This window comes from Catharus ustulatus, chromosome 11, assembly GCF_009819885.2.
Source record: "Catharus ustulatus isolate bCatUst1 chromosome 11, bCatUst1.pri.v2, whole genome shotgun sequence".
Classification (NCBI taxonomy): Eukaryota; Metazoa; Chordata; class Aves; order Passeriformes; family Turdidae; genus Catharus; species Catharus ustulatus.
This window is the reverse complement of record NC_046231.1, coordinates 5,320,692-5,339,714: the sequence shown is the minus strand read 5'-3', so window position 1 is coordinate 5,339,714 and position 19,023 is coordinate 5,320,692. Positions and strand designations below refer to the sequence as shown.

The 19,023-nt window shown below is 51.1% G+C and overlaps 2 protein-coding genes across 6 annotated transcripts in view; both read left to right on the top strand.

Annotated features, from left to right (window-relative positions):
- Positions 1-643: 643 nt before the first annotated feature.
- On the top strand, positions 644-5,298 carry LOC117001528 (serine/threonine-protein kinase pim-2-like). Its single transcript, XM_033069944.1, has 10 exons — positions 644-946; positions 1,026-1,697; positions 1,843-1,893; positions 2,098-2,464; positions 3,073-3,249; positions 3,487-3,640; positions 3,867-4,033; positions 4,375-4,534; positions 4,713-4,825; positions 5,260-5,298. The coding sequence occupies exons 1-6, from the start codon at positions 644-646 to the stop codon at positions 3,591-3,593; spliced, it is 1,677 nt and encodes a 558-aa protein (XP_032925835.1). The 3' UTR covers positions 3,594-3,640; positions 3,867-4,033; positions 4,375-4,534; positions 4,713-4,825; positions 5,260-5,298.
- A 6,081-nt stretch (positions 5,299-11,379) lies between these two features.
- The window catches only part of LOC117001313 (hydrocephalus-inducing protein homolog), a 28,094-nt gene continuing 20,450 nt past the window's right edge, over positions 11,380-19,023 (top strand). For 3 of the 5 annotated variants that reach the window (XM_033069546.1, XM_033069548.1, XM_033069543.1), the window contains exons 1-5: positions 11,380-15,204; positions 16,322-16,489; positions 16,742-16,861; positions 16,995-17,129; positions 17,331-17,530. In XM_033069546.1, the coding sequence (XP_032925437.1) occupies positions 15,127-15,204; positions 16,322-16,489; positions 16,742-16,861; positions 16,995-17,129; positions 17,331-17,530 (701 nt within the window). In that variant the 5' untranslated portion in view covers positions 11,380-15,126. Of the gene's footprint in view, positions 15,205-16,321; positions 16,862-16,994; positions 17,130-17,330; positions 17,531-19,023 lie in introns of those variants that run through there. The other 2 variants (XM_033069544.1, XM_033069545.1) reach the window with 2 other exon arrangements.

Genomic DNA, 19,023 nt, shown 5'->3' with positions numbered 1-19,023 from the left:
TCAGCAGTGACAATACACAACAGCAACAAAGGTGATTCCTAGGACATTGTGCAGGGGTCAAGCCGTGTCTTGGCTTAACATGGCAGAGTTCACGTGTTTTGACAGACTCAGGATCAAAACTAGGTTGCTTTTCTAGCTGTATTGATAAATAGCAGGACAAATAAAGCAGCCAGCAGATTCTTTGCAGAGAGAGCCTTTCCTCTGGGCTGAAAGGGCTGGATTGGCAGGGAGGAGGCAGGCAGCTGAGAGCTGAGCGGCTGCATTGGACTGGCATCCAAACTCGGCAAAAATAGTAGTTTCATTCTTTTATTTTAATTCTCCTATCGGCACTCTCCGATTTTCCCCTGGAACTGGACAAGAAAACAGGAACAGCCCTGGGGACGAGGGCAGCGCACCGTGCGCGGATCCCCCGCTGCCGCTGCCAACCCCGAGCGGCCGCCGGCCAGCAGCGTGCCCAGCAGGGGCTGCATTTCTCGCTCATCACGTCTTGCTCGGCCCTCCGATGGGCCTAGCTCTGCCCGGCGCTGGTAGGCTCCTCCTTCGGCACCTTACTGTGCTCCAGGGGAAAGTGCGGACAGCGCTTTGCTTGCTCGTGAGGAACAGACAGCAGCGCGGGGCGAGCGGGCGGGAGGGGGCCCGGGGCATGCGAGCACGAGGGGCAAGTTGCAAGCCTGCCGGAAATAAAAGTTCCAATCTAGTGAAGAAGCAGCTAAACAAGACGGTGGTTTTGGCGTGGGAGCGGGAGGAAGAGATGTTCCGTGACTCCGGTTCGGCCCCGGAGCGGAGCGGCCCGTGCCTGCCCGGGGGCGCACGGGGCTCGGCCGTGGGGCGCGCGGGGCGGAACGGGGAACCGACATACGGGGAACAGACACACGGACACGCGGACAAACGCTCCCGGCGCTTCGGCAGCAGCAGCGGCAGCGGCAGCAGCAGAAGAGCAGCGATTGCACTGACCCTCTGTGTCCCTTCTCTTGCTCCTCCACTCGTTCTCCCGCTGTGGCACACTCTGTCTCGGTGTCCCGCAGCCTCTCCCACTATCCCTTTCCCGGTCTCCCCCTCCCTTCTCGGTGTCCCTGGCCCGGGCCCTCCCTCTCCCCATGCCGGGCCCGGCCATGTCCCGACCCCGGCCCCGGCCCCGGCCCCGGGCAGGGATGTCCCGTCTCCGTCCCCAGGCGTCCCGCCGCGTTCTCGCCTCCGCCCGGCTCTGGCAGTGCTGGCGGTGGCGCTGCTGGGCGGGCATCAGTGCCTGGGGCTGGGGCGGCATCGCCGCCCTTTGGCTCCGCCTGGCCCGAGCCCGGCCCCGGCCCCGACCCCGACGCGAGGTCCAGTCCCGGCCCCGGCCTCGATCCCGGCCCCCTCGGCGGCCCCGGCGCCTCCCGGGTCCCGCGGAGGACACACGCGGGGCGGCCGCTCCTGCCGCCTCTGCTTCAGCTTCCTCGGCCCGAGCTCCGCCGCTCGGCAGCGCGGCCGCTGGCCCCGAGCCACCGGGCCCCGGGGCCGGTGGGGATGCCCGGCCCGGGGCGCTCGGGGAGCGCTCGGGAGCCGTGTCTGGCCCCGGGCCGAGCGCTGACGGCCGCGTGTCGCCCGCAGGGACGGCGCAGGATGCCTTGCAGGAGCGGTACCGCCTGGGTTCGCTGCTGGGCAGCGGCGGTTTCGGCAGCGTCTTCTCGGGGACGCGCCTCGCGGATGGCGCCCCGGTGAGTGGCAGGGCCGGCGGCGGGCGGCGGAGGAGGAGGTAGAGGAGGAGGAGGAACAGGAGAAGGAGGAACAGGAGGCAGGGGAGGAGGCCGGGGCGCAGCGGGGCGGGCTGCAAGCTCAGCCGCTGCTGCCCCTTGCTCGCAGGTGGCCATCAAATGCGTGCCTCGGGATCGCATCCGACTCTGGGGCGAGCTGGTGAGTGAGCGGGACCAGCGGCAAAAGCTGGGGCGTGCTGGGCAGCGAGGAGCTGGGGCGTGGCAGGGTGGGAGGCGCACGGAGCCCTGCAGGGGGAGCGGGCGTGGGGTGAGCGGGGGGTGCCGAGCATCCCGGGCTGGCTGAGGGGTCCCAGAGCCCTGGCACAGCCCCAGCCCCACTGACCGCATCGTGCTCCTCGCGCAGCCCAACGGCGCCCGTGCGCCCCTGGAGATCGTGCTGCTGGACAAGGTGTCCACTGGGTGTGCTGGTGTCATTCAGCTTCTGGAGTGGGTTGAGCTGCCCAACAGCTTCTTGTTGGTGCTGGAGCGTCCGGAGCGATGCCAGGACCTCTCGGGTGTGCTGGCGGAGCGGAGGTCCCTGCCGGAGGAGGAGGCGCGGGGGCTATTCCGCCAGGTGCTGGAGGCCGTGCGGCACTGCACCAGCTGCGGGGTCCTGCACAGGGACATCAAGCCTGAGAACATCCTGGTTGACCTGGTCACCGGGCAGCTAAAACTGATTGACTTTGGCTGTGGCGCCTTCCTCCAAGACACAGCCTACACCCAGTTTGCAGGTGAGCCTTCCCAGAGGATGCTCCTGGGCATCTCATGGCCCAAGCCTGGGTGTAGCACCAGGGCTTCCCCCTATTGCAGCTGGGATGGGATTAATGCTTGAGCCAAGCTGATTTGAATGGGGGCATGAGGAGGGTCAGCTCCCAGCCCTGCTGACAGCCTTCTGTCCTGGGCTGGGGCTGGAGCTGGAGCTGGGGCAGCCAGGCCAACAAAAACCCCCATGGGGGTAGCAGAGAGTGGGGAGGGTCTGACCCCATGCCCTGGCTGGTTTGGTGTGCAGGCAAGGAAGAGCTTGAGCTGCTCTGCTCCCCTTGTTTGCTTTGGCTTATTAACATTTTTGGAGGGCCATGCAGGCGGGAAGCAGAGTGGGTTTTCTCCACCACTGGGTGGGTTTTTCTTTTGCGTATCATGGTTGGGCCTTCTTGGGGCTTTTGCTGCCCTCTTACAGCACCAGTGGCTTCTTTTCCAACCCCGAGTTTGAACACAAGTCCCAGGTGCTGGTGAGAGGACACCACCTGCCACTGGGGCAGGCCCCACATGCCCAGGAACGCTGGGGCCAGGCTCTGGGAGCAGCAGCATCTCCCTGATGAACTCTGTCGGTGTTCCATAGGAACCCTGTCCTACAGCCCACCAGAGTGGATCTACCACCAGTACTACCACAGCGAGGCAGCAACGATCTGGTCCCTGGGCCTCCTGCTGTACCACCTGGTCATGGGGAAGCACCCTTTCAGGAGGGGCCAGGAGATCATCTGGGGACGGATCTTGTTCCCACGGCGGCTCTCTCAAGGTGGATCCTCATCTGGGGGCATGGGGGGAATACCAGTGCTGGGAGAGAGCAGCATCCTGCTCTGCTCTGGCAGCTGCTGAGGGGGTGGCATATGTCCTGCTGGCCTGCTCTCCTCTAAACAGAGAATCCATGGGGAAGTTTAGGCACAGCTCTGGGTGCTCCCAGCATGGCCTGGGCACGGGAAGGAGAGGGGGCAACTTCTCCAACTGACTGGTGATTTCTGGTTTCTCTCTTCAGAGTGCCAAGATATTATTAAGAGGTGTTTGTCCATGCAACCCTTGGACAGGCCATCCTTAGAAGACCTTTTCCACCATCCTTGGCTGCAGGGTGTTCATCTGCCCTAGGAGATGGGAGAGATCCACATGCGCAGTTGGATCCAGAGGCGTGGCAGGTAACAACTCCACACATCTCTTGGCAATCAGTGGCAAAGCAAACCAGCCTGCCTGTAGCTCTGAACAGGAATCATCAGAAGGGAACACAGAGCTCTTGGGCTGGAGCTGAGCTGGAGACCTGGTGTGGCAAGTGCTGGTGGCCACCATCCCACCTGGTTTTGCTTGTATGGTTCACTGATGGCTGAGGCCCTGGACAGAGCACTGACAGCCTGGTCTGGCCCCCAGGGAAGGAGAAGGAGCCCCTGGAGAAGCTGTACCAGGTGGGGCTGCTGCTGGAGACACCAAGGACAACCTCAAGGACAACAATCTCGTCCTCGACCTGGCCAGCTGAAGATGATCGACTTTGATTGTGGCACCTTCTTCACAGACACGTTCTGCACTCACGTTTGCAAGTGAGTCCACAGTCAGGGGTTGCTCCCACATCTGGGCATGGAACAGCCTGGCTGGGCACCAAAGGTTCTCCCCTTTGCTGGGGTGGATGCCATGAATTCTTCAGTGGGCTGCCAAGCTGCTTTTTGGCTCTGGGCAGCTGCTGAGGGGCTGGATCTGCCATGGCTGGCTGCAGGCTGGGCACATGTCCTGTCCCCCTGCTCTGCTCCCAGAGGCAGCAGTGACTGGGAAGTTTGTGCCCAGCTCTGGGCACAGCCAGCATGGCCTGGGCACTTCAGACAGGTGGGACAAAGGGGACAGGAGCCTTCAGCTGACGGGCGGGTTCTGGTTTCTCTCCTTGCAGCCGGGCTCTGTGGATGCTGAGGCAGCTCTGGGCTCTGCCAGGGCTCTGCTGAGCTCAGCCCTGGGCAAGGCTGAGCCAGCCCTGCCCTCACATGGCTCTGGCAGCTTTGCATCAGAGGAGCCTGTTCCGAGCACACCGCCTGAGCTTTCTGCTTTTGCAGGTGAGTGAGACTCTCCTGCAGGCCAAGAGATTGCAGTTAGGGACGCACATCCAGTTGGCAAGAACCCAAACTGTCCACAGTCCCAGCTGAACACCTGGGTCTCCACAAGATGTTTAGTCTGTCTCACTCTTCATTCCTTTTGGGTTGGAATTGTGCAATTCACTTTCTTCCTCTCTAGAAGTGCCACGAGTGGGCAAAACCTGGTGAGCGGGCCGTGTTCCTAAGACAGTGCAGTCTGCAGCTGATGGATGGAGAATTGCCCTTCTGCACTTCCAAACCAAGCAAAAAGCTGTAAGTGGGACTTTCCATCTTTAACAAGCCCCTGACAGTTTCAAAGGGAATGTGCAGCTCATTCACAGGGTGAGAAAGAAGGGCATCTTCTAAAGGATTTGGGCAGTGACAGATTTCAGATTGCCAGTCCTGCCAGTATCTGGCAGGGCACAAAGCAATTTCTGCTTGCTTCACACCAATTTCACCACAATTTAAAATAACAATATTGGAAACAAACCCCATAATTTTTTTAAAAAGGTTACTGAGGCTAGTAAGATGGATCAATGCCATCAGCTTGTTTACAAAGTAAATAACTGAGTTTTCTGTTTCAGTTACTACTTAATTTAAAGTTACAGAAGATTTTTTACTGCATACTTGGGTTTTATTTTCATCTTTCACATTTTATAGAGTTTTTTTTTCCCTTTACTTTTTCCTTTCTCTTTTCCTTTAAACAGAAAACATGCCATAAAATAGGAGTGTCCTCTCTGCTCCTGGTTCCCATGTGGAGCAGCTCCTTCCCACATGCTGAGCTGCTCAGGCAGAGCACGGCAGCTCCTGGCCCTGCAGGGCTGAGGCATTTCCCCATTGCTGGGCACCGACTGATGGAGCAGCCTGCTGAACACGGGGGCACACAGAGGGACCAGGAGCAGCTGCCTTTGTCCACCTGAAGCTCCAAGGCCCAAACTCTGAGCAGACAGGGCTGGAAGAGACTCGCAGGCTCCCTGTTTGCTGTGCTGCCCCACTTGTGCCCAGCCCAGCTCTGCATGGGGCAGAGGGAGAACAAGGGGCAGCTCCCTCCCAGCACCCCGCCCAGGACCCCTCCAGCCCTGGGGCTTGGGGCACTGTCAGCACCCGCTGCTCCAGCCACCGCTTCTGCTGGCACTGACAGCAACAGCCAAATTGTGGATCTGATCCCTGCCTCTGGGGCAGGGCTGCACAAATGACCCCCACACCAGCAGCAGCAGCAGCAGCAGCAGCAGCAGCAGCAGCAGCACATGGACCTGACTTTCAGCACAGCCCCTGGCACTCTTCCCTCCCGTGTGCAGCAGCCTGGGGCACCTGGGAGCCCCCAGTGCCAGCAGGGGCTTGAGATGGCAGCTCTTGGCTCCTGGAGCTTGTGCAGGGAACAGAGGTGGGGACTCCCTGTCCATGTGGAGCTTCCAGATGGAAAAGGCTGCTGTGAGCAGGCAGCTCCAAGGGCAGAGAAAGGAGGGGATGGAGCCCTTGATCTGTGCCACTTCCGCAGTCCTGGACAGCAGCCACCGAGCACAGGGGGAAGAGAGGGCACAGCAAGAGGGACAAAACCAGTTAAGGTCAGAGGCTGGGAAGAGCCAGAGCTGGGAGCAGGAACAGCTGCTTCACTGCACCCTTGGAGAAGGCTCTTGGCTGGTTCAAAGTGCCAAAAGGCATGAAGGGCAGAGAGGCGGCCGCACTAACCAAGCTCCTGTTTTCACACCCTCACCTCTCAGTGTCCCAGAAGGAATTGGATGAACTGTATTCTTCTCTCCGAGTCATCCAGTTCAGTATGAGCAGCTTAGCACCAGGAGCTAAAGGAGCTGAAGCTTTAGGCCACAAGAGCTGACCAAGAGGGAACTTTTGGAGCAAAGTAATGCTGCCAACATGGACCTAGCTGAATGCAGCAGATAGAATCGTGCAATTATAGAATCCTTTCTGTTGGAAAAGACCTGTGAGCTCATCCAGTCCAGCACTAAACCACGTCCCTGAAGTGCCAAGGCCTGACTGAGGCCTGAACAACAGGCCCTGAGCCAAAGGGTACCGCTCGATGAACCTTCCAACCAAAGGTTATCTTTGTATCCCCTCATTTCTGAAATATGCATGACCATTAGCATTGTGATAGATGTATCCACTCCTTAGTAAAACGTGTGTTGACCTTTCTGTATTTAGAAACTGGACAAGGCCACAAAATCTGACATCTGGCCTTGTTTGGGGCTGTATGGTCATAGCTCCCTTGGTTCCTCCTTGAGCCCTGGCCAGGCTTTGGGAGGGACCCAAGAGGAGAGTAAAACAAAATGTTCCCACACTAAAAGTGCTGTCAGTTTGTTTATTCAGCACTGTCAAAGCATCCAAAAGTTGCATCTCAGAAAAGGAAAAGCACTTGTGGGTTTCTGAAGACAGGCATGGATTTTGTTAACAGCACATTGGAAACAGCAGCACCAGAAGGAAGAATTGGTTTTGGAACACTCCCACATGGAGTGACAGAGGAAGGTTTAAATCTTGAGCTCAGGTTCGTTTGTGCAAGTGAAACAAAATATTATTATTCATAATAATAGTTATGTAAAAATATATCATGATCTTATTTTCAGATCTAATTAAAACTTGTTAATGTGAAATAATGCTGACAATGCTAATATGTCAGCTTTGGCTGCTCACTGTGGCACTAAATACCCTATAGAAAAGGACTGGCCAAGACCAAATGTCAGTGGTAAACTTTGCAAGTTGTATACAAGGAATAAAGGAGGGAAGGATGAAATTGGCTATTTTTATGAGGTTTGCTGGTACTGTGATGTGGAATGCTTTGTGTGTTACTGTGAAAAATACAGTGAATAAGACTTAAGGGTTTTTCATATACCAGACTATCCACAAGCTGCAGGATTGGTTGAACTGGTGAAGGGACTGTTAAAAGAGTAGGTGAAGAAATGGGGAGATTGGGAACCTGTCCCGATGGAGAACTCATCTCTCAGATGTGCTCCATACCCTTAACAATGGGCCCACTGGGAAATGGAGACCCCCTAGATGTGCATGGCTGCACCCAATTTGCAAATACAACCATGGCCAGTGAGACAGACTGCCTGGGCAATTGTTCTGGGTGTGATGGCCCCTGACAGGACCATCCCAGAGGCTGCAGGGCTGGGCCTTCATGCATTGGAATTAACTAGGATAAATCAGAAGCAAATGAGAGTTATCAGTACAGGAAAAGGAATTCAGATTCCTCCAGGACACTTTGGTTTGATAACTGCTCGCTGGAGCTTGGCCTTACAAAGTGTTCGTGTCATGGGAGGAGTAACTGGTGCAGATTATCAAGGAGAAATTAAAGTAATTCTGTTAAGTAATAGCAAACAAGATTGGATTATTCAACCCCATGGCAGGGTGGCTCCTGCAGTTTTTACAATTGTGAAAGAAGGAGATCCACATCAAATCACCTCTGTTTGTAGAGAGAGGGTTTGGATCCAGCAGTCCTAATAATGGAGCCAAAGTGTGGGTCCCGAGGCCCAGTGGCCCTCCCGAGCCAGGTGAAGGAACAGCTCTGGGGAAAGACAACACTGTTTGAATCCTGAGACCTGAGCAGGAACGATGGGAATATGTCCCTGCAGCCAAGTGCTCTGTGCCAGAAGAAGTGGATGTTATGGGATACTGTTGTACAGATCCTGCCTGACCAAATCTACCTGTTTGCCCCAAGGGCCCCTTTGGAAAATGCTCTGATCCACAGGACTCCATGTGCAGGCTGATGTGACACTGAGGGACTTCCACAGGAATTCCAACCAGGAGCCTCAGGGACTGGGACTCGGCACCTCTCCAGCTGGAGGGGAAAGGACCCCACCAAGCCTTGTTACCCACAGGCTGCGCGGTAAAGCTGAACAGCAAAGGACCTTGGGGGCATTATCCGGGAATTAAAAAGGTGCCAGCTCCATGGACAATGGAATGTTGTTCCTAACAATGGACAATCATTCCTAACCCGGATGAGACTGAGGATGAAGAATGAATAATCTTGTTGCTAAAGTACTGCTCATGTCTGTAAATTGTATCTTGAGAGTCAGCCAGAATCTTTGCCAGAAACACCTCTAGAGTTTCACCAAGGAATTAGTAATGAAATTCTTATGGAAATTTAAAGATCAAAGTAACCAAAATACTCAGTGTAACTAATGGCTGGAAATGTTCCCAACTGATGTTGGAAGGAATGGGGTTCCCTTGGAGGGCCCACCCTGTGGGGTGGCCAGAGCTCTGTCAATGGGCTCTGACTCAGGGCCAGTGCAGGGACAGTTACAGAAAGCTGTGCTGTGGAACAAAGGAATACAATTACCAGTTTTAGAGGATTTACTAAGATTTCCCTTCAGGAGAAACCAAATCCTGTTACAGTTAGACACCACAATGTGAAATGATTTCTGTGCTTTACCATCACTCCCAATGTCAATAGAACTCGGGGTGCTGGAGCTGCTCAGGGTCAGTGTTACAGCACTCCCAGCTGCAGGGCCACTGTGAAACTCCTCTGGCCCAAAGCACAGGGGACAGAACATTTTCCACCCAAGGGGTGCCTTTGATTTCAGATAGCCAAAGATTCTGTATCACCCTGTGCCCCACGTGCGCTGCCTCGTCCTGTGGAGTTTACATTAATGAGCTAAATCAATTACTAGAAGAAGTAAAAAGTGATGCTGTTAAACTATCCAACAGCACATCCTCTGAGCTCCAACAAATACAAATTGGAGCTCTACAGAACCACATCACCTTGGATTATCTGCTTGCTGGCCAGGGAGGAACCTGTGCTGTTCTAGGACAGGAATGTTGCAGGAATGTCTGTCAGTGCTGTGTTTGAAGTCCAACAATCAGGAATCGCCTTGACAGAAAGAGCAGTAGAAAAGTGGGAGAAAGAAGAAAATTCTTCATGGTGGGATTGGCTTCCAAATTGGAGCCTGCTGCGAAATGAATTTGGGGCAGTCACTGTCATCATTGCAGTGTGAGCGTTCTGTGTGTTCCATTCCATGTTAGAGTTGTTGTGACACTCTGTGATGGGAAATAGAGTATTGAGACTTTTCTAAAAAGAAACACAGTCTCAAGAAAAAATGGGATTCGACAAAGAACCTAGAGAATGGCAACTAATTAGGCACGTTTTAAAAGGAGGAGAATTATAGCTCTGAGTAATGCATTTGAACAACACTTAATTGAAGAACAGGAGGCAATGCCTTTATGCCTAATACCTAAATCTGAGGTTCTATTATGGAAAGAGTTTTTATGAGGGTTGTAGTTCATCTCTAGGTCAAAGCACTGATTGCAGTACTGAGGCCTGAACAGCAGGCCCTGAGTGAGGCATGAACAGCAGCCCTGAGCCAAAGCTGACCTCTAGATTAACCTTCCCACCAAATGTTATATTTGTATCTGCTCATTAAAGAAGCTTTGTTAGCAAGATGATCTCTGTATGTGTGCATTGGTGAAACATGGATTTATTTTCTGTATTTAGAACTCAGACAAGGCCACGCTGGGCTTTGTTTGGGCCTGGATGGTCAAAGTCACTTCCCTTGGTTCCTCTGTGAGCCCTGGCCAGGCTTTGGGAGAAACCAAATCGAGAATGAAATCAGGTGTTCCCACACTGGAAGTGACATCAGCTTCTTTGTTTAACAGTATAAAAGCTGGGCCTTCTCACAGCGAGGTTGGAGCCTCGTTGCCTGCAAAGGTGGGTGCACCTGCAGGAACTCTCAGTGTCCGGGAGTGGCTCTCCAGTCCTTGGCTGTGACAGCTTCCCCTGGATGATGTGTGCATCTGTGTGCTGGTAAAGTCTAAGGGTAACTGGTGCTGTCTCTTTCCTAATCATTGCAGGCAATTTTTGTTAGTGATGATTGGGTGCTTTGCTGAGCTTCTCCTTGTGGAGACCCAGAAAGGCATCCCTAGTTAGGGCAAATGAGAGGTCTCCCTCAGCTGCCTCCTCTTGAAAACGAATCCTGTTCTGTCCTGCCAAAGCAACTCCTGTTCTGTTCCTTGGGTCAGCCCTGTGCCCCTCTCCCTGTCCCTCAGTCTGGTCACTCCCACCCTGTTTCCCTGTTGGCCCTATGCCCTAACCCCACTTCTGTGACACCCCCATGTTCCCTGGTAATTGGTCTCTGATGCTTCTTTCCTGCCCTGCTTATCCCATGTACTGAAGCTGGACCCTCTCAAGGCCTTTTGCATTTGTTCTCTGAACATGTGGTGGCTGTTCATGCGGTGGCTGAAATAAACATCTCTGTAAAACCCCTGCAAAGGCCCTTCCTGCTTCTTTACCTGCTGTCACCCCAAGCAACAACCAGATAGCAACAAGGTCTCCTCCCACCTCTCCCTCCTTACCTTGCTTGGCTGACAGGGGGAGACCCAGGCTGGGGAAATTGCTAACCTGCAATTTTATCTGAAAACTCAACCACAATGCTGATGATTTAATTGAAATAATTCCATTTCAAAAATGGAATTACAGCTTCCCATGATTTAGAACTAGATGTGATTAAAATTACCCCTTTCTCAAAAATGAAAAATTCCATAGCATGGAATGCTATGAGGGAAGATATATGGCTAAGGATTCAAAGATAATGAACCTCCCGAGGAAGAATTGTAGGGACAGGGAGGGGTATATATACAGACCTTCACTCTAGACTATTCTCTTCAACAAAACCTCTTACATCATGGTTGCAAATAATCTGCAGAAGAATATTTGCACTGAAGAACAAGCAATAGTTCCACAGAATTGCTGTCTTGAAAATTGTCAGAATTCCTATATATATATATATATATATATATATATTTTTTTTTTTACTGTGTCTAGTTTCTTAAGGCCAAGCAGTTGATGTATTCCAAATTAATCATTCAGAGCTGCTGGTACTGCTACCTGAGCAAATGACATGCTTCTAATTAGGACTGTATGTTCTACTCAGTTTGGACTACCCGTGCTCCGCAGACTTAGGAACTCTGCAGAGCGCCTGTGGTCTGGACAGCAGTTCTTGTTGATGTTTGGGAGGATGACAGAGCACTGAGTGTCCCTTCAAAAACACCATTCTGAGTGGGAAAGCAATCCAGACACACAGAAGACAAAATGGTTGCGTGTACTGGCATCCAGTTGAGATCACCACAGATGTAGAACTACAGCCTCTTCCTGACATCACCTGTAGTCATAATTTACTCATAGAAAACTCACTCCCTAATTCAACCATGTATGAGCTCTGTAGAATGTTTATCCTGGAGTTCAAATACCAAATATTTTCCATCTACTTTGCTTTTCATACTTACCTGAATGAGCTACAAATGGTATGAACTGCAGTCAGATGCATGGGGAAGGCTAGCACAAGTCCTGTGAATTGCAGTGCTGCTGATCTTTTGCAATTCTAGATAACTATTGCTGGCATGCTCAGATACACTGGACCTTTCAGGATTCAGCCCTAGAGTAGCTGTCAGAGTGAGTTACAACAATTTAATTCTTGAGAAAAATCTAGTAAAACCTCTTCCTGAGGGCTACGTAATATTTTGTGATCCCTGTTATCTCATTGCCTGTCAAAAGGTAGAGGTACATCAGAACAAGGCTGTCCTGTTCATTCCTGTCTCGATGCCCTCGTTTGCTATTCAACAGCATAGCACTACAGTTATTCGTGCTATTATTCTGACTTGTCAGTTCAGGTGGCTCACTTTTTGTCCTATGGGTGAGTAATCCAGGTCTTGACAAGACCGTTTTATTTCCTTGTAAGCATGTTCTTCCTTGAAATGTTCCTCAATCTTTCTATGGGAAATGACAAAATCAGCCTAGTATAGAACACATATGGTGTGCCTCTAAAGGGTGATAGGAAACGATAGGAACATATTTTTCTTACGCACTTTATCCTAAACTAAACTTCCATTCTTTTTGCTCAGGAATACTCAAAAGGCAAGGAAAAAATTGCAGTGCTTTATTGCTATGTCCTACTTTCTCCTTCACAGAAATGGACCATGACACAAATTAATCATTCCCTGCATGAAGATTATACAGAAAAAAAAGCATGGTGATCCTGTTTTGCCTGATGACCAAAAGGAAAATAAAATGCCTAAAAATAATTCCTTTTCCCATTTTCCAGCAAGCTCCTTCAGCAAATACTTTGGAGGAAAAAGACTGTCTGACAGACAATGAAAAGCATCTTGAAAGTTCGGCATCCAGCGTAGAAACCATCCTGTCAGCAGGTTTCTAATCTTTAAAGCTAGCACCTGTTAGCTTAAGCGTCCATAAATGTAGCTGTCCAAAGAACTAAAGAAGAAATCTTTACCCACATAGCCAGAACTAAACATATGGAGCCCCCTAGAAATTAAACTCCCTACCCTGAATGGAATTTAGAAACAATGAAGTGACTAGACCCACAGGAAGAGCAGGTACCATCGTGAACATAGCCAGTGCATCTTAAAATACAAAGACCCTTAACAGACACCTAAAATACAATAGACAGCAGATCTTATCAAATGCATCTCCAGCACCATATGGAATTAAAAAACCACACATTGCAATTCCTCCTTAGGGAGGTAAAAAAAATGTATTTTTCTGCTACAATATCAGATTCCAAACTACAGGTCTACTAGTACAAATTACGATGAAGCACTTCAATCTGATCAGGAACTCTAAGGTTAGTACATCCCAGAGAAAAGGAGACCTGACAGTAGAACTGCTTCTCTTTTCACACGCTTAAAAATACCCTTCTCACCCTGGCCCAAACTTGTTCCAAATAGGAGGCAAGAAGTCAGCTCTTCTTCGCTACCGTGCTCTGAGCTCTCAGACTCTCTCACTTGTTTCTAGACCATTGGACTGCTCCGTCTGAAAGGCGGCAGGTCAGCACAGTACCCAAAGCACCATTACAACCACAGTGCTTTACCCACTAGAGCTCAGAAAGTAGCTTCTGGTCAGTAATCCCAAGTCCTTGGCCTCAGAGCTGCTCTCAGCCACACATGAAGGGAGAGGAGCACTTTTAAGTTTGACCCTTTCAGTTAGAAGCTTCTAAAGAGCAGCTCTCTCTCACTTAGACTGACTTCTCTTAGATGCTGTTGCCAATTTCATAGGGAGGCACCTCATTCTCAGCCCTGAGTCTGGGTAACACAGATGCTTCCATCTTTGACCTAGACCTGGACTCCTGAAGAACATACCTAGCTTGACATGTGCATAACATCGTAGTTTCCAAGCCACTTGGGGAACTGGTCAGTACTGGCCTGCTGTATGGAAGAGAACTGGAGATTCACCACTGCTAGGAAGGACTCATCAAAAGCCTAGAAAGCCACCAGAATGAGAAATTCCCAGAAACACCACAAGTCACATAAATTGAAAGGTGCACATCTGACCCATCTTCAAAACTTGGAAGCATGTGTAGGACAAATCTGAACTGTATGAGATTGTTTTTGCTCCAACTCTCATCCAGCATATCAACAGAGAGGTACACCTCTTGCTGGTCCATCAAGTTACACAGTCTCTCCTTTGATCTGTTCTACACAATTAAGAAACTGTTTTGTAACAAAATGAGGTATCTTGAGTTCTAGTCCTTCAAGCATTCAGAAAATCAAGCCAAACAAGCAAACAAAAAGCCCTATTTTCATCTCTCAACTGATGTAACTTTAAACTAAGTAGAATCAGTCACTGAGCAAGAAGTTCTTAAACTCAGACCTCAAAACCACAAGACAACCCTACTGAGATGGACTAGGGCTCCCGAAGCAGCTACTTCTGTTCCACTGAACTGGCTGTCAAAAATGAAAGGAGGGGGAAAAAACCAACAAACCCTAAAGAAAAAATCGTCAGAATGAAGAGGAAAAAACTTTAGATCAAAAGCAAATACAGTTCAATTGCAGTGCAAAAAAAATGCACGCACAGGTGTGGTTCCGCCCCGTTCTGGGTTCCGTCCGTGGTCTCCCAGGTCCATTGATCTCTGTGGAACCACCATGAGGTCACAATGAGTCACTGTTGCATTGATGTTAGCACATTCACACTGGCAGTCCTTGCCTGGACTCTGATCTCGCAGGTTGTCTGCAGCCTTCAAGCAGCATTTGGTGACGTGAAGGCTAATTTCCAGCAGTTAGAGTGAGCAGTGAGCAGTGAATTCTCAAAGCGGGGATTACCTGTCCAAGGTAATTACCTGTCTTCCGCCTCCTCACAAGTCAGAGGAGCAGCTGAAGCAGCTGAGATATTTGAGCCAGGTAGGCAGCCGTGTGGCATTCACTTTCCTTCTGTTCCCACCAAAATCTTGTAAAGCATAAGAAAGGACAGTTTGGACATTAACAGAGATTTGGTTAATAATTTCAGAAAATGGGATTCCCAAAGTGAGGGAAAAGGTGGGAGATGAGAAGTGCCACGATGCTCTGACAAGTCTTACTGGCTCATGGGACTGCACCCAAAGCAAAAGGCTGCTATGTTTCAGGGTCTATTTGTCCTGGGCTTTGACTTCTTTGAACCTAGACTCAGCCACTTAAATATGGTCTCATGATGAATCAGGGTGGGGTGGCCTTATGTTCTTCACTTCTGAAGGATGCCACAGCCTGGAGACAGCAATGTATCCTTTGGGTCTGCCTCGAATGGGAGTGTGGACTTTCAGAGTTCCATTGTTGCTCTTTCCAGGTGAGCCAAGACATTCTCCAGAATGGCCTCTGGATTCCAGGGCAGAGGAGCGGAACCTCGCACTCGACTGCTGGCCAGAGAGGCAGAGAAACCTCTTACTGTGAGTACCTGCTGTGACTGGGCATGAGCAGTGTTGAGGCTGGAAACTCCTCTCATGTCCCTCCTCTCCCTGCCCTGCCTGTTGTCCAGCAGCACTGTCAAGTTGCAGACCCCCTCCCCACCTCTCTGTGCCGTGCTCCTGTCGGTGGGGGCTGTCCTGCTGCAGTAGGGAACACCGTGTGTTGCTTCAGGGACAGTCCAGCACCTTGCCTGGCTGTGCCACCGGAGCCAAGTTAAGCCAGGTTCAGCCAATGTAAAGCTGAAACCCTGAGCACGTGCTGCTTTCCCTTTCCCTTTGTCACAGTAATTCCTTCTGTCAGGCTGGACACTCACCTGTGCTGCTCTGACCAACCTGCCCTCGGGCATGTGAGACGGGGGAAGCTCCAACTCTGCCCAAAGCCTTGAGAGACATGGCTGGTCCCAGCTAGAAGAGGTTCCAAGCCAGCTGCTGTCTCTCATCTCCTGTGTGGGGCACAGATCCAGCCCTGCAGACAGCAGTGGAGTCAGGGCCGTAAAGGTCCCCTGGGTGGCTGGAGCTCACTTGACTGAAGATGCCCCAGTGCTGAGGCTCTGTCAAGGAGATCCCTTTGGTTTCTGCTGTGGAGGGGTCTGTGAGCCAAGGAGGAGAACACAAATGCTAATTAACAGAGAGAACTAAACCTTGGACACATTCCTGCCCACCTCACTCTTGGTACAACTTTGCTTTCTTGTGTCTCTTGGACTCACCCAGCAGTGCTCCCTCCTCGCTGTGAGTTTTGAGTGTTGTGCAGGGATGGATTTAGGGGAGTTCTGAGAGCTCCTTCCCACTCTCTGAAAAGGTCACTGCCTCCATGCAATGACACTAAAGAGGAAACAAATGCCCAAAGAGCAGAAATCCCCGAACGTGTCACATCAAATCACGGGGAAGCCAATGGGACAGAGCCATGTGGTTGGAGTATGTGCATTGCACTCTGTGTTATTAATTTACCGATGCTAAGTATTTCAGCAGGTAACTCACTGGCCTTCCAGAACTGTCCTAGACAATGAGATCACAAATTATTCATCAGTAGCAAGTGACCAAGAAAAGCCTCTGTGAACAAGGGCATTTCTGAGGCTCTTGCTGGTGTTTTGCCTTTCAGCTGACCCCCTCTGCCTTCCAGAAGGAGATGTCTCTCACCACCAAGCAGAGGCTGGCCAGAGCTAAGAAGTTGCGTCTGCCTCCAATTGTCCAGCGTCTGCCTCCAATTGTCCAGCGTCTGCCTCCAATTGGCCAGCCTCAAGACAAGCATGAGAGCTCCCATCACGAGGTAGCCTTTCCGTGCCCTTGCTGTTTGATGTGATATTTGAGGATGGTGTCAAAAGAGCAGCTTGGCATGAGCCTGCTCAGTGCAGTCCAGGAGCGTTTGATCAGCCCAGGGCAGAGGTGGAAGAGCCACTGTTTCCCCAGTGTGGCCTGGGCAGATGCACTCACCCAGAGTCTGTACTTCACTGGGGATCAGAGCAGAATGTTCCTGCCAGCAGCCGAACCTCTCCCTGCTCTCTCTTGCCTCTTCTTGCAGGTCTCAGCAGCTGGCCCAAAGCAGAGCATACTTCTGCCTTGCCCACCAGAGGTGGTGTTTCAGAATTACACCCCTGGGGAGGTCTATGAAGTACCAGTGGTTCTGAGGAACAGGGACAAGGTAAGTGCTGGCACATGGAGATTTAACACTGCCAGAAGAGGAGAGCGCAGGAGGGTGGTTAAGGATGGCACAGGTGGCCATGTCCACCTGCCTCCACAAGTGGCAAAACCATCATTCCATGTGTTTCCCGCAGGTTCCTCATCTGGTGAAGGTCACCTTGGAGAGCTCACTTTATTTCCAGCTGGTGGGCCCCAATGATGCTTTCCGCAAGGTGCCACCGGGCCTCTTTACGACTGTCCGCATCGTCTTCACCCCTGGGCAGAACAAGGTGAGTCTGCAGCTCCCAAGAGATTGGAGTCTTCAGCGAAAAGTGAGCCTGCAAGGCTGGGTTCAGGGCGTTTGGCCTGGGTTTTAAGGACCTCTGCTGGTTTCAGTGGAGTTGCACTGGATCTAGAACTGGGACATACTCTTTGCCCATACTGAAGATGGGGATAAATGCCCTCTGCTGAGACAGGTTCTTTTCCTGCAGGATTATTTCCACCGGCTCCTCTGCATCACTGAAATGGAAGAGTTCATTGTGCCAATTCGGGCCATTGGTACCCGAGCCCTCCTGGATTTCCCTGACCAGCTGGACTTCTCGCAGTGCCCCGTCAAGTACAGCACCGAGAAGACACTGCTGGTTCGCAATACTGGTAACCGGGAAGCTCATTACCAGCTGAGCACCCAGAGGTGAGGCAGCTCATCTGTCCTTGTGCAAAACACCTTTGGGTGGTAACGGAGCTGGTAAAGAGCAACAAAAGGAACCAGAGCACTGGAGCTGCTGCTCTGCAGCCCTGGCTGGGAATGGGCAGGACATGTGGGGTTTGCTGTTGCTTCTCATGTTTTATGCAGGATGCAGCCTTTGAGCTTTCTCTGTCCCACATTTCCTGGAGGCTGCTGGAACATGTTAGTAGCTAGCTTGCACCCTCCTGGGCACAAGCGGCTTCTGAAATGGTTCCTCACCGCTGTCAGCCAAATAGGCATGTGGCTTGCCCGTGGTCCTCTCATGAGATGCTCAGTGTGAACTGGGTTGTGGACACAACACAGCCTGTGCTGTTCCTGTCAAACTGTTTCTCCTGTTGGCTCACTGGAGCGGGCAATGCATTTTTGACACGGTATCTGCAAGGAAACCAGTTCAGTTGGCAGGTGGTGAGTTGAAGGTTACTTGATGCCAGTGATCTTGGTGTAGGAGCTGAGGTCACGAATGCAGCACAGACCTGCTGTCTAACCTGGCTCAGCTGAGTGACTTTGAATTTTTTTTTTCCCCTGGCAAAACAGAGGTCAAAGGCAAAAGGACTTTTCTGCTCTGAAGTGGGAGGGTCTGAGAGGAGCTTCCACCAAAGCCTGATCAAGCTATTATTTTAAGCAGGCTCCTTGGATGCTGTTCAAACAGGCTGCTCCTTTTCCCTGCGCAGGAACTTGCACAAGTGTAGGCAGGAACTTGTAAATCCATGCAGAGTTTTTCTTGGGGATTTCCAGACCGTGTTTTGTCACCATCAAAATAGATACCCAATAAAGTCTGGTATCCTTTTGTAATGTGCTTGCCAGCTTTTCTACTGAGTGCTACAGAGCATGTTGGATCTTGCTTGAGAGGGATTTAAAGAGTTTCTGAACATCAGGAATTCAATATTGAAGTAGATGAAATAGAGCCTGGGTGCAGTGACAGAGGGAAAGATGGAGCTTGTGATCCGCTGGCTCTGTACAGAATTTTTCAGCATAGATGGAGTAATGGCTGCTTGAACCTAACAGACTGGATTTATTAAAACAGTTAAAGCTGTTGGGCTTCAGCTGTTACACCATCACTAAAAAGTAAGACATGTTAAGATTAGAGGATATTTGGGGTTCTTCCTGCAATAGGTGTTAGTGGTCAGATGAGGCAATTCAATTAGCAGTAATTTTTCTGTCTTCCTTGGGATGAGAGGCAGCATTTAATGAGATTGATTCTCCCACAATCAAATCATTTAATCATGGCAGTGAAGGCCCCAGTGTACAAAAGAAAGATTGGCTATAGCACCTAACTGTACCATGGGGCTTGAAGTAGATTGCAGCCTCCTTGCACACAGCATTTAGCAAAAGTGCAGGTGAAGGGTGTACTGAGAGTCTTGGTCACAAAATTGCCAGCTTTGCTCACTCGTCAGCTCTGTTTCTAAATCATGTCAGGAGTGCTTGGTCCTTGGTATCCC

Bases quoted from the DNA above. Each gene is read 5' to 3' on its own strand.
- LOC117001528 (XM_033069944.1), top strand. From the start codon at position 644: ATGCGAGCACGAGGGGCAAGTTGCAAGCCTGCCGGAAATAAAAGTTCC. The intron at 1,894-2,097 runs GTGAGTGAGCGG...CTCCTCGCGCAG, and splicing joins TCCGACTCTGGGGCGAGCTG to CCCAACGGCGCCCGTGCGCC. The intron at 3,250-3,486 runs GTGGATCCTCAT...TTCTCTCTTCAG, and splicing joins CCCACGGCGGCTCTCTCAAG to AGTGCCAAGATATTATTAAG.